At 52.6% G+C, this 25,490-nt stretch overlaps 7 protein-coding genes across 7 annotated transcripts; 3 read left to right on the top strand and 4 right to left on the bottom strand.

Moving 5' to 3' along the window:
• Positions 1-877: 877 nt before the first annotated feature.
• INS49_015457 (uncharacterized protein) lies at positions 878-11,202 on the top strand (the record flags this gene model as incomplete). Its single annotated transcript, XM_043176138.1, has 16 exons — positions 878-932; positions 1,059-1,470; positions 1,541-1,573; positions 1,983-2,202; positions 2,275-2,398; positions 2,960-3,031; positions 3,101-3,376; positions 3,438-3,454; positions 3,561-4,520; positions 4,593-5,072; positions 5,197-5,236; positions 5,432-6,898; positions 7,938-8,843; positions 9,389-9,394; positions 9,979-10,160; positions 10,228-11,202. The coding sequence occupies 16 exons, from the start codon at positions 878-880 to the stop codon at positions 11,200-11,202; spliced, it is 6,225 nt and encodes a 2,074-aa protein (XP_043019593.1).
• A 510-nt stretch (positions 11,203-11,712) lies between these two features.
• On the bottom strand, positions 11,713-12,708 carry INS49_015458 (uncharacterized protein; the record flags this gene model as incomplete). Its single annotated transcript, XM_043176139.1, has 1 exon — positions 11,713-12,708. The coding sequence occupies one exon, from the start codon at positions 12,706-12,708 to the stop codon at positions 11,713-11,715; it is 996 nt and encodes a 331-aa protein (XP_043019594.1).
• A 1,169-nt stretch (positions 12,709-13,877) lies between these two features.
• On the bottom strand, positions 13,878-17,119 carry INS49_015459 (uncharacterized protein; the record flags this gene model as incomplete). Its single annotated transcript, XM_043176140.1, has 3 exons — positions 13,878-15,929; positions 16,059-16,225; positions 16,393-17,119. 3 exons carry the CDS (start codon positions 17,117-17,119, stop codon positions 13,878-13,880), a joined length of 2,946 nt encoding a protein of 981 aa, XP_043019595.1.
• An 839-nt stretch (positions 17,120-17,958) lies between these two features.
• On the top strand, positions 17,959-19,443 carry INS49_015460 (uncharacterized protein; the record flags this gene model as incomplete). The annotated part of the gene is made up of 1 exon (XM_043176141.1): positions 17,959-19,443. The coding sequence occupies one exon, from the start codon at positions 17,959-17,961 to the stop codon at positions 19,441-19,443; it is 1,485 nt and encodes a 494-aa protein (XP_043019596.1).
• Positions 19,444-19,679: 236 nt separating this feature from the next.
• Positions 19,680-20,294, bottom strand: INS49_015461 (uncharacterized protein; the record flags this gene model as incomplete). Its single annotated transcript, XM_043176142.1, has 1 exon — positions 19,680-20,294. One exon carries the CDS (start codon positions 20,292-20,294, stop codon positions 19,680-19,682), a length of 615 nt encoding a protein of 204 aa, XP_043019597.1.
• A 1,792-nt stretch (positions 20,295-22,086) lies between these two features.
• Positions 22,087-22,320, top strand: INS49_015462 (uncharacterized protein; the record flags this gene model as incomplete). Its single annotated transcript, XM_043176143.1, has 1 exon — positions 22,087-22,320. The coding sequence occupies one exon, from the start codon at positions 22,087-22,089 to the stop codon at positions 22,318-22,320; it is 234 nt and encodes a 77-aa protein (XP_043019598.1).
• An 866-nt stretch (positions 22,321-23,186) lies between these two features.
• On the bottom strand, positions 23,187-24,510 carry INS49_015463 (uncharacterized protein; the record flags this gene model as incomplete). The annotated part of the gene is made up of 2 exons (XM_043176144.1): positions 23,187-24,145; positions 24,243-24,510. The coding sequence occupies 2 exons, from the start codon at positions 24,508-24,510 to the stop codon at positions 23,187-23,189; spliced, it is 1,227 nt and encodes a 408-aa protein (XP_043019599.1).
• Between the last annotated feature and the right edge of the window lie 980 nt (positions 24,511-25,490).

Genomic DNA, 25,490 nt, shown 5'->3' on the forward strand with positions numbered 1-25,490 from the left:
CGCGAGTAAAGCACAATGTGCTCCGTGAAACCACTCCGTAAGCGCCCGAGGGTCGAGTTACTGCTTGCCCAGGTAGCCGCTTCGAAGGGATGTGACACATTGTGAAAATTCCAGCGGGCTGCAGATATGGTCACCGGGTGATTTTCCCTTGACTCCATAGTATTTCCGGAGGACTGTACCTGCTCACTGCTAAGATTTATCTAACCCTCTTTAGATTTAAAACCAACAAACCCCCTTATTTAAGCATGCTTAAAAAGTTAATAACCTTAAACTAGTAGTTTAAATAAGAATATTGGATTTTTTTAAAATAATAATTAAATTTTATTATTTTTATTAAAAGTAATTATTTATTATAAAGTTATTTAACTCACCGTTTAATTTTATAATATATATATTTAATCTTATTATATATAAATTAATGTTAAAAGCATTAAGTATATGTTTTTTTTTGAATAAGTTTATAGCAGTTTAATTCTAGATTCAAGTGTACTAGGTCATATAGTGTGCACACTGGTGAGGGTCTATAGCATCATCTATGGAGCGTTGGTTGTCAAGGCAAGGCCAGTGGTTCTGCATTTTTGGCCCCCATGGTGATCGGTCGAGTGTTGTTTGTCAAGGCCACTGGTTTCGCGTTTCTGGCCCCCATGGAGTTCGGTTCCCGATCAGACAAACAGTGACGAGAACTCATGATTTACGAGCCCTATCGCACCTATGACACGCTAAGCCCTTGTCTGCAGCATCTGGTCCTATAAAGCTGGCTCTGCCTCACATGTATTGGAATTTTTGCAGACTCGCAGACCCCTCTGCCTTCCAGTCTCTCTACACCAAGAAGCCAAGAAAATCAGTCGTAACTTCTGTGCTGTGAAAGCTCGCGACAATGGGCTCCCAGGCAACGTGGGATGGCCAAGAGCCAATAGCAATTGTTGGACTTGGTAAGTACTTTAACCACCGCTATCTACATTATTTCCCCGACGAAGTTATTAACTGCCCTTTAGGTTGCCGTATGCCAGGGCATGTCCGAAATCCCCGAGACTTCTGGAATCTTATGATGTCTAAAGGTATCGGTAATAGTACCAAAGTCCCGAGCTCACGGTTCAATATTGATGCATACTACCACCCGAGCAAGGAACGTCCTGGAAGCTTCAATATTTCTGGTGGCTATTTCCTGGACGATGACCTAGAGGGGTTCGACCCTGGAATGTTCAAGCTTTCGCCGCTTGAAGCCATTAACATGGATCCCCAACAGCGAAAACTTCTCGAAGTAGTGTACGAGACCTTCGAGAATGCCGGAATATCTCTGGAGCAGGTTGGCCTCAGAAAAACAGGCTGCTTCGCTGCCACCTTCTCCCAAGACTATCTGCATATGAACACAAAGGAGCCTGACTTCCGACTGGTGTATGCAGGTGTTGGGGTCGATAACGGTATGCTGGCAAATCGCATGAGCTATTGTTTTGACTTGAGAGGACCGAGGTGAGTTTCCTTCGACTCCGCCTGTCTGCCGTGTCGTGGCCTCCAGAACCCTTTCTAACACCACATACAGTGTGATGCTCAATACGGCGTGCTCCTCCAGCATGTATGCAATCCATCTTGCGTGCCAATCCATGGCCGCGGGAGACTGCGATGGTGCCATCATTGGGGCGACGAATTTGATATTGAGTGTGGACCAGCAAATGAATACAGCCAAATTGGGCACTCTCTCTCCAACGAATCAATGCCACTCATTCGACCAAGCAGCGGACGGTTACGGGAGGGCAGAGAGTGTGGGCGCCCTTTATATCAGACCTCTCAGTTCTGCTATCAGAGACGGGGACCCCATTCGAGCTGTGATTCGAGGCACTGCTGCCAATTGGTGAGTAATGTTGCATTTGAGAGACGGTGAAAGTCTTGATTGTTCTATTATGGAGTTAGAGGCCTCTTTATGACCACAAACTCTCAATTCGACAGGAATTGCGTTTCACTGACTTGAATCTGCGGATTGGCAGTAACGGGATACAGGACGACCTCATAGCACACCCTGGCGTCGATGGTCAAGTTGATGTGATCTTGTCCGCGTACCAGCGAGCGAATTTGCCTTTGAACGAGACCTCATATTTTGAATGCCATGGCACAGGCACTCCGGTCGGCGATCCGATCGAGGTCAAGGCCATTCATAAGGCTATGAATGTTTCAGGTTGTGGCAATCATCCTTTACTTGTCGGCAGCGTATGTACCGCACACACCATAGTATATTTTTGGCCTCCCTTAAGCTCAGCATTTGCTGACCTTCTCCGACAGGTGAAACCAAATATCGGGCACAGTGAGCCTGTCAGTAGCATCGCGACACTGATCAAAGCTACATTGGCATTGGAACAAGGATTGATCCCACCAACTGCTGGAATATCTGTGCTCAATCCGAAAAGTCAGTCCTCCATGCTTTCACCCAATCATGTCCATTTGGGATTATTTCTCTGGATTCTAACATAATTGTGAACTGATTCAGTTCCCTGGGAGGAGTATGGCATCAAGGTTGTTCAAGAAGCTACCTCATCGTCAATGTTGCCCGCCCCTCTGAGACGCATCAGTGTCAATGCATTCGGATACGGAGGAACCAATTCTCATACTATCTTGGAGAGCGCACATTCATTCCTTCCAGCTGCTGGGTCCTCCCATCGCTCCTTGATTTCCTTGCCCGATTCCGCTGCCGTGGCGAAGACGTCAAAGGCCGAAAGCCCCGTGCATGCAGCACACGAACAATTCGTTCTACCGCCAGAATCTCACAAAACTGATGATTCACCGCATCTCCTCGTGTTCTCGGCCCATGATGAACCGACTCTACGAAACATGGTGCAGGAATATGCCACTCTGAACTTCAAAGACTCGAAAGACTTGCTAGATTTGGCTTATACATTGGGAACTCATCGTTCAAAGTTCTCTTGGAAAGCTTTTTCCATCGGGAAAAAACGATCTTTCGACTCATCAGTCCTAGCGGCTGTCAAAGAGACCCGTTTTGTCGAGGCCGACAAAATCGCCAAACCAGCATTCGTGTTCACAGGTACGCGCTATTTCATAACCACCTCGATCGCCTTTATCCAAGACTTCTGCTAAATGAATTTGGCACCAGGCCAGGGCGCACAGTGGGCCCAAATGGGAATATCTTTATTGCAATCCTACCCGTGCATAGTGGGATCGTCTATTCAAAAACTTGAGAATCATCTCAAGGAATTGGACCCGCCACCGTCATGGGCAATAAAGTCACTATTACGACAGGCCGAATCTGCCAGTGTCGTCAACGAGGCTGAATTCTCCCAGCCTCTCTGCACAGCGGTGCAAATAGCACTCGTAGATCTGCTTTTCCATTGGGGAGTTCGTCCGCTGGCAACAGTTGGACATTCATCTGGTACGTTGTTGATCCTTCTGATTGTTGAATACGAGATTGACCCATTATTTCTCATCTCTAGGTGAAATTGCAGCAGCGGTGAGTCTTCTAGACTTTTCAGTCATCATCACTTTGCTTTCTGTTTCTTCGGCATGTCTGACCCGTTATCATTGAGCAAACGCTAATTTATGAGTACCAATTGCAGTATGCTTCAGGAAAGATCTCAGCGAAAAGTGCTATCAGGGCTGCGTACTTCCGTGGGAAGACAGCAGCGTCACTCCAAAAGGACGGAGCCATGCTTGCCGTCGGCCTTGGGTCTACAGAGATCTCTGCCAAGTATCTCGATCGTCCGGAGACTCGAGACGGAGTGGTCGTTGCGTGCCACAATTCCCCCAACTCCACAACACTTAGTGGAGACAAGAAGGCTATCGAGCGGTTGAAGGTCATCCTGGATGAGGCTCATGTCTTCAATCGTACGCTCAAGACGGACGGCAGAGCCTACCACTCGCACCACGTCAAAGAGGCTGCTAAAGAGTACCTGCAGCAGCTTCAAGATTCATCGTCGCAATCTACGGCGTCGAGCGGGCAAGGTCTGCTGCCTGAGGTGCCCATGTTTTCCACGGTTAAGAATACCGACTTGGAGGCCGATGAGGTCTCAGATTCATACTGGGCCTCTAATCTCTCAAGCCCTGTTCTATTCGATGAGGGTGTCCGTCTCTTGCTCAACAGCAAGCCTGAGGTCAACACTTTGATCGAGATTGGGCCTCACTCTGCCCTTGCTGGTCCGATCCGACAGATCCTGTCGGCAAATGGCAGGGTTCAAGATGTGACATACTTGCCAACGCTTAAACGTGGAGAGCATGACGCGGAGCAGCTTCTCAGATTGGCAGGTAACCTTTGGGCTGGGAATGGGTCAATCGATATGCAGGCTGTCCTAGAACGTGCCGATACTCTCAGGATCGACACCTCCGGTAATGCGAAGTCAGTCGATACCACGTACGCCTCGCTGTTAGTCGACCTACCACCTTACCGCTGGACGTACACCAAATCCTGGTGGGACGAGTCACGCTCGAGCAAAGAGCACCGCCAGATGCTGGAGCCACGGCATGATATCCTCGGCCGCCGGCTTCATGGAGCATCTCCACTGGAGCCTATGTGGCGGAACGTGAGTTTTGATAGTCATCCAGTCCTTTGATACTGAGAAGGTTTTATCTTCCTTTTGCTGACAAACAACCAGATTTTGAGACAGAAAGATCTACCGTGGTTATGCCATCATCGCCTTGCTGGCGAGGTCTTGTTCCCAGGCACTGGATATCTTGCGCTCGCGATCGAGGCCGTCACTCAGATTAATGACCACCTGGATGAGCCGATTGACATCAAGAGCTATACTGTCCGAGATGTTGTCTGCTCCACCGCGACGGTGATACCCGACGACGATTCCGGAACGGAGACACTCTTCCGGATGCAGCCCGTACAAGGCAAATCCACGACAGGAAATCTGTGGTACAATTGGACGGCAAGCAGCTGTTCCTACGGCACATGGAAAGAGGCGGCAAGGGGATCTGTTGCCGTCAACATCGAGAACAAGGCACGCCCGCGGCCTCTCCCCACCCACGACGCGTCGTGGCGCAAGACTAAACACCTCGATTGGATCGAGAAGCTGAGATCCGTCGGCGTGGAATATGGACCGACCTTCCGCCATACAGAAGACGTCTTCGTCTGTCCAGACCAGCGTTGCTCACAGCGATATGGTGTACAGTCGGGAATGCGGGCTCATAGAGGGTGAATCCCGCTACCTGCTGCACCCTGGCTTCATAGACGCTTGCATGCAGACCACTCAGGCTACATTCTACGACGGCAATCCGGACAACCTGCGCTGTGGTACGGTTCTCACTCATATCGACGAGGCCAGCTTCTTTGTTCCCTCTGAAGATTTGAGCCGCCCGTGCCAAATGAGAATATGGACCGACTCACCTCTAGCCAATCGTTCCTTTACGTCACACGGGCAACTTATCTCGCCAGATGGTCTGGTCTTGTTTGGATTGTCAGGCCTGAGACAGCTTCGGTACAGGACAGCGATTCCCGAGGAGCTGAAGGGTCCCATGAAACGGGATTTGTTCCTCCGAGAAGAATGGAAAGCGGACGCGGATTATCTCGACGAGACTTCACGATATACCATCCCCGCCATTGTGGACATTATGGTCCATAAAAATCCAAAGGCGGGCCGGATGCTTCTCCTGGAGCCGGCACTTCTTGCTCAGTTCTTACCTGTGCCATTTGGCTTGGTTTTAACCATCGCTGTTCCCTCGACGGCTGTCAGGCACGAGCTCGAGGAGAAATACAGAGACTACAAGACAATTGCCTTTCTCGAAATAGATCTCAATGCCTCCAGGGTTGCTGAGACTTGTGGAGAACATGAAGAGTTCGATTTGATCATTTCTGGTCTCCCTGTACACCGGCATGCCCCCAGCCTCAGGATCATTTCAGAACTGCTCAGCTCTAGCGGAGCGCTCATTTTTCAGAAACACGGCGACACCCTGCAGGATATACAGGCAGCTTTGGAACTTGAGGGAAGCATGAGTGCACCCGTCCGTCCGATCTCTGAAGATGTTTTGCTCGCTCGCACAGGTTCTCATGACAAGGTTGTGGATGTCAACGGCGAGAGCAGTGGCAGCAGCGAAGCCGCTACTCCCAAACATGTCATGTTGGTCTATCAAAATGAGGCTGAGACCGCCCTCGTTGACAGTATCTCGAGCCACCTTGCAGAACTAGGCTGGAGTGTCGAGTCGTCGTCCTTGGAAAAGGTCGACATCACCATTGCGAAGAGCGAAGAGACAAAAGTGGTTGTCCTGGACACTACCCCAGACACCGGCTCGCTCCTCACGCGTATCAATGACTTACAGTTGCAGGCTGTCATCAGACTTATGGAGTCCACATCGTCCATGACATGGGTGACATCCGGTGGCCTCTTGACCGGCGATTGCCCCGAGTTCGCTTTGATCGTCGGCGCTGCACGCACTATTCGCAAAGAAAAGCGTTCACTTGACCTGGTAACTCTTGACTACGATGCCGAGACCACTTCGAATCAGCGACTAGCCGCCATAGCTTCCGATATCCTCGAGAGACAACACACCCAAGGAGGCCGCAACGGCGAGACCGAATACTGCGTCCAAGGCGGGGTCGTACATGTTGGCCGGGTACTGCCGCACACTGAAGTCAATAGCGAGCTCGTGCCTGACTCCGGCATTACCAAGATGGCGCGACAACAAGACGGACCACCTGCTGTGGTTGCTCAGCTGGCAGGGGCAACAGGAGATCTGGTCTTCTCTCGCGATGAAGATGTCGGACGGCCCCTCCAGCCAGATGAGGTAGAGGTACAAACTCTCGCTATTGGCCTGACAGCCGAAGATGGTGCAGATGATACAACATTCCTCAGCCACCAGATGGCAGGCAAAGTGTCGCGTGCCGGTGACTCTGTGAAGGCGGAATTCCCGCCAGGTTCGCTGGTCGCGGGTCTTGTTGCATCCTTTGACGGCCATTTGAGTACGTTCCAGCGCACTACTGCGTCACTCCTGTTCGCAGTTACTGGGAAAGAACAGCAGGAGAATATGATTGCCATGGCTACCATACCTTCAGCATTCGCTACAGCCATTTATGCTCTAGAAGAGCTTGCGCAGGTGGATCATGGTCAGCATGTGGTTATTGTAGATGGGTTGGGGGCTGTTGGCATGGCTGCTTTGCAGATCTGCAAGGCACTCGGCGTCAACGTCACCGTTATAACAACGTCTGAAGCGACAGCCCACCTGCTTCAGCAGCGTGGTTTGGTTTCATCGTCGTGCAGGGTCATTCGCTGGGACCATGCAAATCAAGAGGGCGAACAGGGCCTTCGGGGCTCACTGGCTGATGAGCTCGACGGACATTGCCAAGTTGACGCAATTCTCTGCTCTGAGACAGTGGGAGACACATCCATCCTTGAAAGTCTCACCCAATGCTTTGCCAGAAACTCCAGTCTCGTCGCTATTGAGAATCCGAGTGGCAACAGCGAAGCTAGAAGCAAGCTTCTGTCCTCGATAGCATTCATCAGAGGGATGTCCTTCTTCCAGCTATCGTTGAAACAACTGGCCACCCGTCATCCACGAAAGGTCTCAAAGTAAGTCAGGATTCTTTTCAAGGGAAACTTCATTTCCTACCACATCAAGCTTCGGAAGCTGTGCTTCTGCCACTGGGCGTCCACTGACATCAAATTTGTAATTTAGAGCGGTCCGACGTTGCGAAAGCCTCTTGCGTGAAGGCAAGATCGGCCCAATTAGCCCAAAAAAGAACGTTTCACCTGGCAAAGCATTCGATCTTCCAGTCCCGGAAGACATGGGATCGGGCGTTCATGTCGTCTCCTACGCTGACGCCTCGTTCGATGTTGTTGGCCCACATTCGCGAAGACTCCCCCTTCAATTCAAAGAAAATGCAACTTACCTCCTTGTTGGCTGTTTAGGAGGACTTGGCAGAAGCGTGGCAGCGTGGATGGCAGCCAGAGGAGCCAAGCATCTTGCCTTCCTTTCACGAACCGGTACGACTGGTAGTGCAGAAGCAGCCGAATTTGTCGAGCACCTCCAAGACCGCGGGGTTAGAGTCATGGTCCTGCGCGCAGATGTCACCCGTCTCGCTGAACTAGAGGATGCGGTGGAGAAAATCAGGTCTTCCTCAAGAGGACAAAACTTCCCTCCCATTCGAGGAGTGCTCAATGCTGCCGCCATCATTCAGGATGGGCTCTTCGTGAATCAATCCTCGGAAGCTTGGCACAAGGTGGTCCAGCCGAAGTTGCAAGGCTGCTTGAATCTGGACCGCGTCTTCTCCGGCACGGGTGCCACAACTGCAGGTCTTCAGCCACAGCCTGAGCTCGACTTCTTTGTTATGACGAGCTCAGTGGCCGCTACCATGGGCTCAGCCGGTCAGTCCAGCTACGCCGCGGCGAACGCATTCCTCGACGGTCTCGCGCGACGTCGGCGAGCACGGGGGCTTCCTGGGGTCTCGATTGTACTGCCGCCAATTTTCGGCATCGGATACATCGCACAACATCGTGAGATCGAACGTGCCGTGACAGGAAAGGGCATGACGGGCATACTAGAGCCAGAAATGCTCGAGGCTTTCGAAGTCGCCATGCTGCCCCAGACGGTGCATGATGATCTAGTGGGCGATCACATCATTGCCGGCGCGCAACCAAGGCGATGGGGCGCCACTATCCGAGCCGCGGGAATCGACCCTCCGTGGGCCGACGACCCACGGTTCAGCTGGGTCCAGGTTGCGGTCGAGGAACAGAGTGGCCACAGCGACACAAACGGAAAAAGTTCGGCTTCTCAGCAGCCTATCACTCAGACCATTCGTGAGGCTTCCGATCAAGCTGCGACCGAGAATATCGTGCTGGAGTACGTGGCCACTCGTTTGTCACGGCTCTTGATGCTGGACGAGGTCAAGTACAATGCGGCACTTTCGAGTCAAGGACTCGATAGCATGATAGGTGCTGAATTCCGGAACTGGCTGTTGCGGGAATTTGGCGTGAACGTACCCTTTCAGCAACTCCTGAGTGGTAACCTGAGCGTGGCAGAGCTGGCTCAACTTTTGTGCCAACAGGTGTGGGAGCAGCAACGTGAAGCTACCACGACTACCGGAACTGGGTAATTCAGACTTCGATGAGTCATACCGAACCAGATGACGATTAGAATTGATTTTCCGATACAGACATGTGAGCAGGCCTTTTGCTGGAAAGGTGTGGGAGAGGTTTCCTAGTCTACTTAGAGAAATTTTCTGTTGGCTGCATAGTCTAGTTTTTGAGAGAGAAAGAACCTGAGAAACGCTTCCTTACGAGATAAACGAGAAACAAGAAACAAAATTACAGATGACAGTCACGCATACGTTTCTCGGTACCTGGTGTGGTTGAACAGACTAAGCGGCCTGTGGCCGCGGCCGACACGCCCCTTTCCGTCAGTGCAGCGCCGTGGAGTTGGTTCAGGCGAACATAACGATTACTGAATTAATTAGACGTGCGTATGTCCGGTCGAAGGACATCGAGTATCTCGTGGAGTTCTCTTTGGACGGCCTGCACTGTTGGGTTGGATGAAGTCTTGTCGAAGGAGACCTCGGACGAAGAGTGCACATCAACTGGGATCGCCGACTGACTCAATCCACGCAGGACTTAGGGATCGATTTCCTCTCTTCTGGCAGATGGCGATTGATCTTCTGTCTGTTCCTGCTATGTCTCCGGAATTCGAGAGGGTCTTCGGCCAGGGGAAACTCACGCGGCGTTGAGTCGTCACTTTGGATCGGCTTTCAAAGGATTCGGGTGCAATTTAGCAACCCGACCACGCGCATTCGTATTCGTGTTGCGTGCCGGCCAGCAAGCGTATTCGCGTCGACTTACACGAACAGGTCAGTATTCGGTTTCACGATATCAACGAGATGCAGTTTAAATAAAGGCATCGGCTGGCTGCGAAGACGCTCGGTCGAAATTAGATTCTCAGCCAGTCCAATAGGATATTTCCAATTCCAATCCAGTTCAACGGCTTTTCTGCTCGAAGTCTGCACGCAAGCCTCAGTTGCAATTATCCTTGACGCAATGGCACCCGGACAAGATGTTGCCCTGGCGAGGGACATGACATTCGAAAACATCATGCACAAGAAAACAGCCACAACACACGAGGGTTTCTCAGCCATGCTCAATAAAGACAAGGAAGCCCAGCAGGCGGCCGTCAACGAGTACTTCCAGCACTGGGATAATAAGGAGGCAAAGGGGGAGACGGAGGCAGACAGAGCAGTGAGTCCCGCCCTACGTTTGCCAGTCAAATTACATGATCATACACAGGCACTAAACTCCAACACAGGCACGCACAAAAGACTACGCCAGCCTGACCCGCCAGTACTACAACCTAGCGACCGACTTCTACGAGTACGGGTGGAGCCAGTCCTTCCACTTCTGCCGCTTCGGCGCCCGCGAGGCCTTCGGCGCCGCCATCGCCCGGCACGAGCACTACCTCGCGCACAGCATCGGCATCCGCAAGGGGCACAAGGTCCTGGACGTCGGGTGCGGCGTCGGCGGCCCCGCGCGCGAGATCGCAAAGTTCACGGGCGCGTACGTCACGGGCATCACCATCAACGAGTACCAGGTGCAGCGCGCGGCGCGGTACGCGGAGCAGGACGGGCTGGCGGGCAACTGCCGGTTCGTCCAGGGAGACTTTATGGACCTGCCGTTTGACGAGGGCACGTTTGATGCTGTTTATGCCATCGAGGCGACGGTGCATGCGCCCAGCCTTGAGGGGGTTTACAGCCAGGTGTTCAAGGTGCTGAAGCCGGGCGGCGTGTTTGGAGTGTACGAGTGGGTCATGACGGACGCGTATGACAACGATAACCTGCATCACCGCCGGATCCGACTCGATATCGAGCAGGGAGATGGCATCGCCAATATGGTGAAGGCTGAGGAGGCGCTGCGTGCCATCAAGGCCGCGGGCTTCGAGCTGATGGAGGCAGAGGATCTTGCTGAGCGATTCCAGGAGGGCGCAGAGGGATCCGATCCAGCGCCGTGGTACTGGCCTCTCGACGGGGCTGGCTGGAGGTATGCAAACACTATTGGCGATTTGGTTGGCACCATCAGGATGACGCGATGGGGCCGTTGGGCTGCGCATAACTTCATGGCTGCTCTTGAGATGTTGAGGCTCGCGCCGCCTGGAACGAAGAAGACGGGAGACAGCTTGTCTAAGGCCGCGGAGGCCTTAGTGTTGGGGGGAAAGGAGAGGCTTTTCACGCCAATGTTCTTGATGGTGGCTCGGAAGCCACTCGAGACGCCGGGAGCACTTATATGATCATGAACTGCAGAGAAAAGTAACGCACAGTGTATATCCAGATCTTGAACAGGGTGCTTGCTAATTATTATCAGTCCGTAGACTGGACAGTCCCTGTATTTCCCTTTTTACCCACGCATGTGGATCCAGTTCCTTGACGTCGTACGTGGTCTTGAGCTTTGACGCGAGGTGGTTAAGGAACCTTGGGCGAGCGTTGTGCGTTGCTTATGAATTTTTTATTAGAAGTTAAGCCTTTACTACTTGGAGAGAAATTAGACTAACACAAGGCTAACACGGGATGTATATTCGCTTAGGTTCCTGCTATGTAAGTGGAACATGAACATGCCAGCTATAAGCGTTATGGACAAAAGTTCCCCGAGAAAAGGAAAGGAAAGGAGAAGAGCACAAGAAAGAGACCAAGCTCGCGGCCACGTTTGTAAAATCTCCTCAACGCGCATCCTGGGTCTGACCCGTCACAAAAACTACCCAGGTAGGAACTTGTTCCGGCCAGCTTGACAATAGTGACAACGCTTAGCGTAGTTCTTCGATGACGAGCGTCGATGGCTGTTTCTTCGTGTTCTTTTGGCCCTGGCCGAGCATCTCGTCGTTCTCCCTTAGGCCGTCCGAGCCCGAGTCCGTAGCCGGGGAGCCCTTCAGACACGCGATTTCAAATGAGAGCAAAGCGCACGCAACAACTGCACTCCCAAAATATCTGAACAAGCAGTTGCGAGCATCGCCTTGGCCGGTAAGCAGAGACCCAGACAACATGATTGTTCCCAAGACAACCTGTAACGTCGGTGCAATTGACAGAATCCACGCCGTCACAAGCAGCGACAGAGCTAGCAGCGGGGGCCGTTTCCCAAGGTCCCGCTCTCTCAGTGGTAGTGAGGTGCTCTTGTTGTAAGCAGCTGGCGTTAACTCGTGATAAAGCCACCGTGGAAGCCAGGTAGGCTCTTCCCTTTTCACCTCATCATCGCTATGTCCATTGGATCCGGGCCTGTGGAATTGTAGATAAATCCCGAGGACCCCCACCATGTGAATGAAAAGCGCGTTGTACGTCCATAGGACTGGGTCGTAAATGTTGTTCGCCGACGAAAAGAACGCCCAATGGCCGAGCTGGTAAGCCAGTGACGCCACGTTCGCTGCCGCGCCCAGGGCCATCACATACTCGACCAACGAGACGACAGATGCCATGACTCCGATGGGCACATTCTGACGCTCGGTCCGGATAAACGAGACCAAGGACAGTTCCATCGCACTCTGTGGAGTTGAGTATATGGTGTTGTCCGGGTTACTCGGCCAGGGTGAGGAGATGGCGAGCAGCGACGCAAGAACAGGCCGACGCACGAACAACAGGCTTGTCTGCGAGGTGTTTGGCCCAATGCTCTGGAGAAGCATTGGAGCTAGACCAAGTGTGAGCGCAGCGGCTGCTGCTTCTGCTTTTCGCGTCTCTGAGAACTGATCAAGCACGCAGTCGACCAATTTCCATCTCTCGTCACCCATGGGACTTCTATTGTAAGCGACCATCTCTTGGGTGCAATTGTCCCTGAGGTATCCTGAAATAAGTCCATCCCATGCTGGGAAGAATTGTTGGAATTGATTCTGGGCGAGAGCTGAGGGGATGTTTGCGACGACAGCAAGGACACAACGCCAAATTCGTCCCCCGCCAACACCACTCGCAAAAGTTAAACGCTGGCGCCCAGGCGTAGAGCTATACATGTTGTAAACAGGGTATCGGTGGATAAAAAGCCGTTAGCAGCGCTGTGGAAAGGCTTCAAGCTGTGTGGGGGAGGAGCAGCTTGTTGTGCTAGAAATAAAAAGGTTCGAAGGAATGAAGAGATAATGAGACTCTGCCAAGAGTGGGGACACAATCCCAGAGGCGCTCCTGCTGAACACCTGCCAAACTAAACGAGGCGTAGGCAGTAATATTGTGAGGCAGAAAGAAAGAAGGATTCACGCCCAAGGTCGCACAGCATGTGCGCTTTCCCCATTCGAGGCTCTGGGAACTGAGCGTCTCCATATTCCCATGCACGCGTGATTCAAGTAAGCAGTATTTAAACAAATACAATAATATTAGGGATGTTTTAAGGATTCAGCTGATGTCATAACATAAATTGTTATCAGCAAAAATTTCACTATTGTGGATGCAGCAAAGAGAGAGGAGTAGTTGACACCCCTCACCCTTGAGGTCTTTATCAAAAACCGTGGCCACATCCCCTAGGAGTGCAGCGTCCCTCTCCCATTCGTCTATACGAAAATCTGTGGACGCTGTCTATAATTCGGTCGTCAGTGCTGATCAAGTCTCTGCAATGAATCCTTTACACTGCATGTCATGCATATCTTCTGCTTTCCTCCAAGGGTTTGGTGTAAGGGTCCACTGAGGCTCCCAATATTGGACTCTCAAAGTAGTCGCCAGAATCTCTTACATCTGCGATTAAGTCGTCTGTCTCGTCCGTCTCCTCCCTCTCAGCCTTGTACTCGCTGTGTTCTCGCCTCATGAGAGTTCTCAGTGATTAGCCAGTTTATAAAGTAAACCCATTTATGCACGAGGTTGTGGGAGAAACTTACTTTTAAAGTTATATAAGTGAAGTCGTAGTGTTTATGTAGCTATTGGAAAATTTAGCTATCCCGCATCACGGGGTACCCTGAATCATGAGGGCCCATGACAGCTGATATTCCAGGTGGAAACTTTGTAATTAACGTGTCCGCCCGCGCTTCAATTCCTCCCCAGCCCTCCTCTCAGCTTCCATGCGCTCCCGCTCCTCCCTCTTCGCAGCGATCTTGTCCTCGTACGCCCGCACGGCTTCGGCCCTGAGCTCGGCATCCTCAGCCTCCCTCCGTGCCCTCTCCTCGGCCGCCCTGGCCTCGGCCGCTGCCCTGGCCTCCTCCTGGGCCTTCACCTCCGCGGCGAGCTCCCTACGCAGCTCGGCCTCCATCAGTGCCCTCTGCTTCTCCACGCGCGCTTTTTGCTCGGCCTCGGCCTTCATCTCCTCTTTGATCCTCTCCCTGGTTTGACGTTCGGCCTGGGCCATTATCTCTGCGTGCTCCCTCCCGCGGTCCTCCTTGGCCTTCAGAGCAGCTTCGTACTTTTCTTTAGCATCCCGCTCGGCCTTTGCCATCGTCTCTGCGTGCTGCCTCTGGCGCTCGGCCTCGGCCTTGCGCTCTTCCTCAATGCGCTCCCGGGCGGCTCTCTCGGCTGCGATTTTGGCACGCTCGATCTCCTTCTTGGCCTCTTCCTGCGCCCGCTGCATCTCCTCCATCCTGATCTTGAAGGCGCGCTCGGCGTCCTCCCTGATTCTCTTCTCCATATCAGCTTGCTTTTTCGACTCTTCCTGTTGCTTGCGTTCCGCCTGCAGGAGCTCCAATTGCTTCTTCATCTGCACCATTTGAGGGTTCTCCTCTCTCGGCGCTGGAGTCTTAGGCGGGCCGGGCGCCTCGGTAGGGGGAGGCGGCGGCGCTGGGTACATGTATTGCGCAACGTGTGGCGGGATGCCGTAGTAGGGCAAAGGGCCCGAGTAGAAGCCCGGCGCGGCCGGCTGGTGGTTGCTTTTGGACTGGTCCTTGTCCCCGACTCTGGAGGCACCAATTTTGACGTTGCGGGACGTGGTGTTGTTCTCGGGGCTCTCCTGTGGCTCGTCTTCACTCTCAGAGCTCTGCTCCACGCGCAAGGTCTCTGTTGGTGGACGAAGTTCTTCACCGGTATCAGCAAGTCGGGGCCGTGGTAAGTGTCGAAAGATGGATTTGAAAGGTTCTGGTAAGTGTAAAGAGTACCTGGAAGCCGACATGATGCTTGGGCTGGGACTCCTTGCCGAGCCTCTTGAGAGCGCATGCTGGAGAACATCCCGGGCGGCCGCCTCAGTCGGCACGATGAGATCAGACGCCTCTTTCCACGACCCGAAGCTATTGAGGTCATCTAGCAATGCTTCTTTCGACTCATCATCCCGGCATATCAGATATCTGGTCAGGCACGTGCTCAAGAAGCCGGCCATGTTGTTTTGCTTCTTCTGAAGCTGGCCCAGCTGCTGGAAATACGCACGAGGGTCTTTTGTACCGAGTGCCAGCTGATTCAGGCATAGCGCTTCTGTTTGGTAGTCCTGCATATCTCGAGATGTCTTGAGTGTCACCTCCAGAACATCGCGGGCAGCCGGAGTTAGGTCTCGAGGCACCCAGCCGGGATTTTCTTGACGAATGGGGATGTAGTAAGGCAGCCCCGCCGCAGACTTGGGACAGATCGCCAGTCCGGCATAGTCTGAAAGATACGCGAACTGCTCGGGAGCATTCTTCACCACAGCCTTGGAAACCAACCATTGAATGAAGGGTCGGCTGTGAACTGCCTGGGGAAACCTGTCCAACAGTGAGTTACCGATTGGCTCGGCTAGGCGTAAACAATCTTCGGCTAGACTGCCATCGTCCAGAGATTGGCCGCTGTTGAGAGCTATGAAGGAGAGCAGGTCCAGCAATGCCAGCTCCGTAGACTCATCCGGCGTGCCTGTCTGCCAGTCTGCAACCATACCTTCTATGGGGGAGGCATGGTCCAAGAAAGCACTCAGCGCTTGGTCCGTGTCGTAGGATACGCAGGCCTCAATTAGGACGTCCCTGAAATCCCATATCCTCTGCTCAGCAAGAAGTTGCCTGTATATGCTCTTCCAATCGGCCCAGCCACTCAGACCTCTCTCTCTCAGGCTGCGCGAGATAGTTCGATCAGGTGCGAGGCATGTCAGACGCATGCCCAGGCTGAAAACCCTCAGCTACAGTGGCGAATTAGTTGTGCAATTGTACCGGGCCGTGTGTGGTGATTACTTGAAACTTGCCTCAGTAGATCCAATGCCCGACGTCTTGGAAAGACCATGCAACTGTGTTTTAATACCGCTCCATACCTTCTCCAACTCATTCTGGCTATGTGATAAAGCCATTGCTCGTACTAGCATCCAATTCATCTCAAGCGGTTCCTTGGACTCGGACTTTTCTGGATCTTTGCGGCCGGGGAAGCCTCGCCTTCCAAACACAGAATCGCCATCCAGAAGTAAGAGAGACTTGAGGTCCCCTTTATCGAGAAGCATCTCGGCATATTGTACAAATATGGAAGGGTCGCTACTCATGTATTACTTCAGGTATGATTCGAAGAAAGCATCCGCTGCTGCGAAGTTTCCCATCCGCGCCAGCCGGTTGAACTCCTCCAGCTCATCGTCTACGTCTCTGAACAGGTCGAACTCGAGATGGACGCTGAGGTCTCTTGCGTCGGCAGAGTTATAAACCGCGTCGACATCGGCAGGCAGTCGCAGGACGGCCGCATCGTCTCCCGATTTCCCTGAGCCTTTGCCAGGACGTCCTTGGTCCGCGACGGGCCCTGAACTGACAGAGGTTTTTCCTTCCCCTTGCGGGACTGTTTGAGAAACCGGCGGGATTTCCTCTCAACAGGTGCGGCAGGTGGTGGCCCAGCGCCCTGTGCTGGGGCGAATGGATTCCACATCTGGTAAGGCATCATCTCTTTTCCCTCCTCGTAGGGTCGGCGCTGCCAGTAGGGCGCCGCGAAGCGGTCCTGGTTGGGAGGCATGTAGCCAGCATTGCCATAATAAGGCGCGGGCGGGAATGCCCACCCGGCCACGCCTTGTGGACCTGGCCCGGGGAAGCCACTGTAAGGATAGGGATACACTTGTGGACCCACAGCACCAGATTCCATGTAGACGGAACTCGGCACAGACTGAGGTTGTTGCCGCCGGTGCTGGTGATGGTGCTGCTGCGGGACACTCTTTTGGTGAGAGGCTCTGTGCTTGGTGCGGTGGTCGGGCGGTTGCTTTGCAGTAGCAGAGACAGAATCGTCAGGATCGATCTCGTCCCAGTCTACCTCTTCATAATCGTCCGCGCTACTACTGGAGGATGAATCGTCCGCAGCCAGTTCATAGTAGGCGCCCCCATCCTGCGGGTTCTTTGTTCCCATCGCGGATGCGCTCTGCGCTGTCTGTTGTCGTTTGGAGCTAGTGTCATGGACAAACTTGAAGGGCTCTGAGCCTTTTTCGCTGGGCTCCGTGTATCTCGGAACTGCATGTTTGCTTGCACTTCTGATGTCAAGGATGAGGCAGCCCTCATTGTCAGCTTGGACTGTATAGAGCCATATGATCAAAATTATGCGTGGTAATTACGGGGGAGATTGGGCATTCAAGGAGTGACCCGGCGATGTGGACGAAAATCAAGGACGAAAGGCTTATGGCGCAGAGGGGATAGCTTCATAGCAGATGATTAAGGATGCTGACTCAGATTGACAAGACTCCAGATGAGTAGTTATAGATGGTAATGCGTTTTGATCAGTCTCACTGTCTTTTCCTGAGAGTGGGAGTGGGACAGGGTTTACTTAGATACTAATAGCAGGCGTACGTGTGATAGGAATCAGGACAGCAATCTAAAGTTGCCAGTGCCGTGACGCTTGCTGCTGCGAACCTCAGCCCCTCATTTGGATCAAATCTGTGCAATAATCCTGCAGGATGCGCCCCTCTAGTGCCCCGTCCCTCGTCCCATTCGGTAGCAGCCAGGCATGCCTATCGTGAAACCAGGGTTATGATAGGCGCCCGTGGCAGCGGGGAAGTAGACTAAGCAGTTCGCGCGAACCTCAGCCGCACATTTAAACAAGGCAACCTCTGCTTGACTCAAATTAGTTAGATGATCTTGTGCTGTGTAGCTAGTGAACAAAAACCTCAGACTGATTGTCTTCCAGCCGTAGAACTAGGAACCTCACGTCCTTTCCAAGAATTATTCCACGGGCTTCGTTCACAGGCAAGCACAATGCCTGGACCGGTACGCGAGCCTGAGGGTAGGCCTCATCCCAAACTCATGAGCTCATTCCGACGGTTTGGAAGGTCCGATAGCTTCAAGCCTGTGGGGGCTTCATCAGCCAGCATCGGTTCGAAATCCCTGGGCAAAATCAACATCGATTGCCAATTTCTCTTCAAAGAATCTCAATGGGGCACATTCGAAGGACGGCCTGGGGGCATCATTTATTTGAACCTGAACTTCGGGCCTCCTCAGAACTGCCGAGTGCAGGAGGCCACAGTTACCATCACCTTGGACGAGGAAGATCCTTGCCTGGAACCCTTCAACACGACCCAACGCCTTCGTGTCCTGCATGAATCCGGCATTGAGGCTCAGATGACACCATGGTTCGGACCGCAAGTCCTGGGAGGGGAGAAGAAGTCTGCGGAGATTACATCGACGACAAAAGCTGTTCCGGAGGCGAACGTTTTCGGCTACGGCGGGGGCGGGATTGGCCACGAGCGATCCAAGGTGTTCAAACAAGAGGCCCGCTGGTCCTTCTACGGACAGTTGCTACGAAGGAAACGAACAAGCACCTACGCCTCCCTAAGATGGCATCTGAACGAGAACGAGCTCGAGGGCCAAACTTTCCACAACCCAAAATTCCGTACCGCCTTTGCTTTTGAGCATTGCGGTAAGCCCTTCCTCATAAAGGTGGACATTGAGGACAGGCTCGAGAAGTGGCACCATCAAGTCAAGTCGAAGCTAAAGTTCGGCGCGAACGGGGCAAGGGAAGGTAAAGTGGTCACACTTGTCGACTTTGAGGACTACCGCAGATTCTCGCGTGATCTTGAAGCTATAGCAAGGGGCCTTCCGAGGACCATGGAGATGAGAAACCTTGAAGAGGTCCCAATGGAAGTACAGGATTCCATACCAGGTGCGACGTTCCACCAGGCTTCGCCAGCTCCTTCGAGCCAATCGGCCCCGTCTGAGGTGCTGCAGACTCCTGTTCAGCAGCAGCAGCAGCAGCAGAACTACACTTCGAGTCCTCAGGTCTTGGATCAATGCGAAGAGCAACCGCTGCTTCAGGAGTCAAGCCAGGCGCAAAGCACGGGTATCGAAGTACCACAGATCGAACGAGGAGAGGGTGAACTTTCCGAAGCCGAAAACTACAGACAACTTCTCTCAGCGCTTTCACGTCCGAAGGTGCAAGAAGTTGTCCGTGAAAATGCGATGGACACTACATTGAGCTACACGAGCACCTTGGTCGGTGTGGAAAACACAACAAATTCGTCAAATGAGACGCAAGGTTCAGGAGATTTCGATAGCCAGACAACGGAAACAGACCGAAGCCGGAGTGGGATAGTGCAGACCACGTTAGCCGCAGATCAAGATACCATGCTGAGAACCCTGGGTATACCTGGCATGCTGGCCTTTCTGCATTTTCTTGCCAGTATTATGGGTTTTCTGGGCTTCAGCTCAACAAGAAAGAGGCTTACGGAAGAGGCTAGAGGATAGAGATCTATATGAGATAAAACTTTGAGTCTGGATGCTCGTGTGAGAGGCAAAGCTGCAACAATGGAACGAATCCTGAGTTTCCTGAATCATGGGGCCTATTGTAGCTGCTGGCCCAGCTGGAAAATTAGTAGATACATGATCTTCGCGATATCTGTTCATCCAGCCGGTACACGAAAGTCGTCACAGAAGAAGTCGTTAGGTACATTCAATAACGTTGCCAAGTCCTGAGGTCTGCTTTATTTGTTGGCGGCCTTCGCAGCTTCCAAATATGCTCGAGTGAATCGCCATACCAAAGAAGTATTCCCGGCGGCTGGATGGCCTTCCGAATTCACCTGTTTCTCTTCCTTTGCGCCAAGCCCGAATGATTGCATGAGTCCTCTCCATGGCTCATTCGCGGTGTTTGTATCGCAAGAAATCTGTACTGGCCCCAAATCATTGAACGCATATTCCAGCATCGCGACGAAGGCCTCTCGCGCATACCCTTGCCGCCAATATCTGTGGTCGATTTGCGCGCCGATTTCCACCTCCAAAACATCCTTCCTATCCTCGGTTTGGTCGCCGGAAAGATTGATCCAACGGAACTCATTGTAGCCACCGAAACCAATCAGCCTCCCGGAGTCCCGGAGCAGGATCACCAGGAACGCATAGCGGCCTTCTGCATTTGCTTTCTGCCACCTTGAAATACGACCCATGCAGACCTCCGGATCATTGGAGTCTGCGCCCCCATAGGGGTTGTTCTCCCGGTCACCGCGGAGTGCGGCAATGTCTAGCGCATCCCCATATACGGCAGTGCGGATGATAAGACGCTGGATTTCGATTCTGTGTGCCTCACGTCGAGTGGGGTCTTCCATTATCTCCCAAAATTTGGTTCAATGCGACGCTCAGGCATATATGCGAGCTGGCAAAAAGGAAAATAGGTATGAAGACCCTTGGGCATGAATCAAGGAAAATGGGCAGGGCATGCAGCGGGTATTTGTACACGGTCACTGACTTGCCTACATAGGCAGGTCACCGCGCCATTGCACGCCAACGCGGACACCAGGAGTTCTTCCGGCTGCAGGTTGGTGATAGCCCTTTTTGGGAGTCATATCAGCCTAGGAAACGCACTGGTGCACGAAACACGTATCTTGCAGGATGTATCTATCCAGTTGCGGACTGACAGGTCAAAACACACACAGGAGGGACATCCATTGCATCTGAATGGGCCTCGGGCCGACTTTGTCGGTGAGCGGGCCTGATAGCCTGCCCTTCCGACTGCATCCTGCGAATATGCTGCTTTACAGACAACAGCCCAGGAACTTGCTTTGGCGCCCAACACCCATCCTCACCAAGCGAATACGCTGCCATCAAATGATGCAGTACAGGGGGCCGCAAGCCCACGGCTTTGCCCAGGTTCACGCAGATGAGCTGTGACCGCGCTCGCACGCCTATTAAGAGTGGTATCTACACCGGTGGATGTCTCGGCTTACCGTTACCTCTACGTACATACCTGACACAGGAAGGAGCCCGATCACCGGGCATGATGGTCTGGCAATAGCCAATGCATTATGCAAACATGCTCGTGCAGCGATAAGAAATGCGTTCTGCTTCAGCAATGGCCAGAAGACTCCGAGGTATGCGGAATCAAAATGCTTGAGATGAGTGGCATGGTTGCCTGGTACTCATGTAGGTACCTAGGTACCCTAACTAATCAATCTGTCCACCTCGTCCGCCCAGCTCCGGGTGAACGTCTTCAGATCGAGGCGCGACTCCTCCTCTCAACCTCGCTGTTGTTATATCTCAACATGGTGGTGATTAGGTTGCTGCAGCCACAGACTTGGTTTCACCGCGAGTGGCCTGATCTTGGCACATGTGACCAGAGCGTGGCGTAAAGCTGAGGGCAAAGGACATTCCCGTCAGTAGAAGTGGCGCGCAACTGACTCTGGGGGTTCTCTTTACTCGGAATAGGGCCGTTAGTCATTATCACTCATCCCGAGTCACAGCCATCAAGCCCTTGAGAGGTGTCCGTGGCGAAGGTAGGATTCAGCTGGTGCTCGCGCCTTAGCGATGGCGGCTAGGACTGGACGAGGTGATGCTAGGATATTTACGGCTTTCATGACCCTGCCGATCCCAAAGCATCCAATTCAGATGCGGGATGTCAGGGCAAGACTGATGGCGATGGATCCAGCCCAATTTCCAGCCAAAGTTTCAGCTGATTATCGGCGTAGAACAACTATGACATACTTAGGTCTGGGTACTTACTCAGCCTGTGTACTTTTTCAGTCTAGATATCTCAGCCTCAAGAAGTGACGGTTGAAGTCTAAGACTGGTGGTAATTCCAATGTTGGTACTTTTGAGGGGCCCTCGATCTAATGTATGAGCATTTGAATCGAGAGTCCGTAATTCAAAATGAGGGGGTAGAGGGGGGGGGGGAGAACACGACCCGAACAGACATAAAAAGGAGGCTCTGGCCCAGTGTCTTTGAATGAAATCTGGGGGTCACGGACAAGCGGTTCTGTTGCCTCCCAAGTTCCAGGTAGGGATAACCTAGCAAGTCACTTTGTCGAATTATACAAGAGACTAATTAAACTCGAGAACAGGATCTTCCGGTTTCTCAATTCGATCCTTCAATACCGACATCTGCACAGGCCTTCAAATAACAGTATGAAGACCAACAACGCGATCAATGTCTTGGTTGCAGCCCTAGTTACCGGCGTCACGTCGACGGCAATAGACACAGCAGACGCCGAATGCGGCAGCCTGGGCGTGATGGTGGACGACGGCAAGCTCCCCGAGGGCGTCGACCCGACGCGGCTGCGCGACTGCGTCGACCACCCGCTGAGGAAGGAGGCCGACTTGGAGCCGGCGCGGCGAGGAGCAGGCAGAGACGGCCGATAACGCGCTGGTCGAGCGTGCCTGTGCCTTGGACGCTTGGTACGGGTGCAGCAGTGGGTACTGCTGGGCCAGGTGTGGCGAGCAGGAGCGCGGCGCCTGGTGCTGGCTTGCGGCCAACTATGGCTACGGCGACTGGCTGAGATGCTCGAGTTGGAAAAACTGCAGTCCACATGATTCGTGTGGTGTGGCCAGTGGCAACCAGCCCTGCAGTGCGTGCGGTTGCAGCTGTTGAGTTGGGTAGCAGTCATTTGCTGGAATACTGTCTTTGAGAATTGTGCATTTTTGAAAAATGGAATGGGGCACACAAGAAATTTCGTCAGGCTTCTGAGTCCACCGGTGCCTAGGTAAGATCTAATTTTGCATTGTTGCAGCGCTCAGGGCCATGGGCAGGAGGGCAGTTCGCTCAAGTAATCGTGCTCGGATCAGTGGCTATAAAAGCCGTTTTCTGTTGTTTTCAGACACAGTCTTTACCTAGAAAACAATCCAGTCCACTCATTCGTTTTCTATATATTTGGTCTTCGAAAGTAAGTGCACAATGTGTCTACGTTTATGACTTTACGCCGATGCCACAAATGCAGAGTCGGAGCCTCAAACCACGCGGCAATCAAGACGCTGACATGGGAGTCGCATGAGCCCATCAGAAGAGGCTGTCGAATAGAACCATGCCCAACGCTTAAATGGCCACTATCAGGATGTTACAACTATGCATTCAGTCGAGTCGCCGTTGACGGGGTGTTCCCTGGTCTGGGAGTCTAATCTCGAAATGTCCTCGCAGTATCTCCTCCTGGACACAATAGACCCTTCCAAATCCAGATGGTAGACAGCTGCATCCCTTTCCCTGAGATCTTCGTGGGTAAGACTTCTGACCCTCATTCCTCAGCCCTTTCGTTCAGATCCCTCAGTATCAACATTGCTTTGGCCAAGTCTTCCTGGTACCTCGAAGGGCCAGCCCTCCACATCCAGCCCATGATGTGGACGGCGTTCTCCGCAGCCAGTAGCATTTGCACCTCGAACATAAGTGCCTGCGAGTGTTCCGTGCTCATGTCTGGCACAGCCAGAGAGATGCGCCTGGCGTCGTCGCGTGTTGCCAACCCCTGCAAATCATCCCTAGCGTAGAAGAGGAACCCAGAAATGTCTGGATAGCTGAGAGAGTCCGTCATCCCCTTCAGAAGTTGGGCAGCCCGGTCCCCGACGAATCTAGCCGTGAGCATCAGTATCTTATCCAAACCGGTTTTACGGGGCTGCAGGGCCTTTGCAAGGTCCCTAGAAGCCTCGACCGCCCCACGCTCGATGAGTGAGATGCGGTCATCTCCGAATGATGCGGTGTCACCGGCTTCATCCCAGTTGATGATTTCGAGCACTCGCGTAGTGCGTAGTAGCTCCTTTACTGAGACACAGTGGTAGTTGGGTCCGCTGACAGGTCCGTAGATGAGATATTCGTCAGTGAACCCCTCTATACACAAACCCGAGGCATACAAGTCAGCGCTGAGCCAGACGTGCTCCACCATGGACTTGGTGTCGAGCACCGCGATTGTGGAGGAGGAGTCCCAGTCAGGAGGGCAGAGTGCGAAGCTGCGGGCGAAGTCAAGGGCCGTTACCAGCATTTGAGTCCAGGAGCTGAAGTGCGTGTGTCGCACTGGGATGTTCGCGAGGTGGTCAATGATCTCGTCGCTGACAGTAGGAATGTCCCACATTTCCGTTGGTTCCTCGCCGTTCAGAAACCCATGCGGTATTATTCCATCCTTCGAATTCAGCTTTGCATCATGGCCTCCGCCAGACTTGGAGTTAAAACCTCTGAACAGAAGCCTCGGTGTGCCGCTCGCGTTGCCTACGGAGAATACAGAGTCAGAAAGGGCGCTGAGTACATATGTAGAGCCTCACTTATAATCTGGGTGTTCCAAATCCTTGTCTCGGAGACTACTTACAAAACAAAAATCTCTTTGCGTCATCCAATTCTTCCTGTGTCTCGATTTCGTCCGCCAGAGTTGAATCGCCTCTGAATTGAGGGTCCTCCAATTCTTCCCGTGTCTCGATTTCGTCCGCCAGAGTTGAATCGCCTATGAATTGAGGGTCCATGTCGCCAGCATCTCGGAGAAAAAGGGGGAAGCCGTCGGTGTCGGTGGTCAGCGTTCCAGACATCTTGCTGAGGTATACTGCCATTGGATCTTGATCGTTATCGTCGTCGTCGCTCATACTCTCATATCCGTCACTTGTGCCGGCAGTGGCAAGTGTAGATGAGGGTGAGCCCGGTTGGTAAGCGACGGTTCAGTGTAATCAGGCTGCTCATCGAAATTCCATCGTTGCTATGTCTTCCAGCACAGACATGATGGAGGCTCTTTTCGTCTAGTGCTCTTGTACTTGGGCTGGGTACCAGTGACGGCGTCGTAGTGTGCTGTCTGGCTTTGGGTGGAGTAGAGGTGATGGAACATGGATTTAGGAGGGGGCAGAGTGTATTTTACGCTGAGAAATTATGAACGTCAGTCAAGCTCAGGCAACGACGATGGCCTCGCCCATCAGTTTGCACAGTGGGAAGCCTTGGGTGTCTTGGGCGCTCACCATGCTCAGACGTTCTATGGTAGGGGGCTAGGTCAACCGGTAAAGTCCATGAAGAGGCTTTGCTGAATGTTAAAGAGGTCAAGATGGAGGATTGCTGTTTCTGAAAGAAAGGAAGCAGGGAAAGAAGTCCAAAGGCAGCGCTTGAAAATAAATTTCTGACTCATTCCGCCTGGTTCCGCGCAAACAGTTCTAATATCACTAGACTGATTACTTTTTGAATAGCACTGTGACATTCAGGCTGCACAGTGGGGCGTGTTTGGCGAGGGCGTTCAGACCATGTACGCATTGAGACGTGCTTATGGCTCATGAAGTGCAACAATTCGTTGAAAAATGGCTTGACATCACTACAACAAACTGTCACTTTCTCTCTTGCTACTTCTTGGGTAGTTTGGTGGATGGGTAGGTTTGTGGAACAAGATCACCCCTTGTGTATCAGAATTGCTTGTCTATCTCTGATGAATTTGACCTGCTGTGTGTACGAGTCTGCCAGTAAGCTGTCTTCGGGCTGCAGATGTTGGTGAACGAAAATGTCTGTGGCTTTGTAATTGGAGTGGGATACAGGAACATGTAAGGGAGCTTGTTTGTCTCATGGACTGTGCCCATTTTAATTGGACACA

The sequence above is a fragment of the Diaporthe citri genome (assembly GCF_014595645.1).
Source record: "Diaporthe citri strain NFHF-8-4 chromosome Unknown scaffold_9, whole genome shotgun sequence".
Classification (NCBI taxonomy): Eukaryota; Fungi; Ascomycota; class Sordariomycetes; order Diaporthales; family Diaporthaceae; genus Diaporthe; species Diaporthe citri.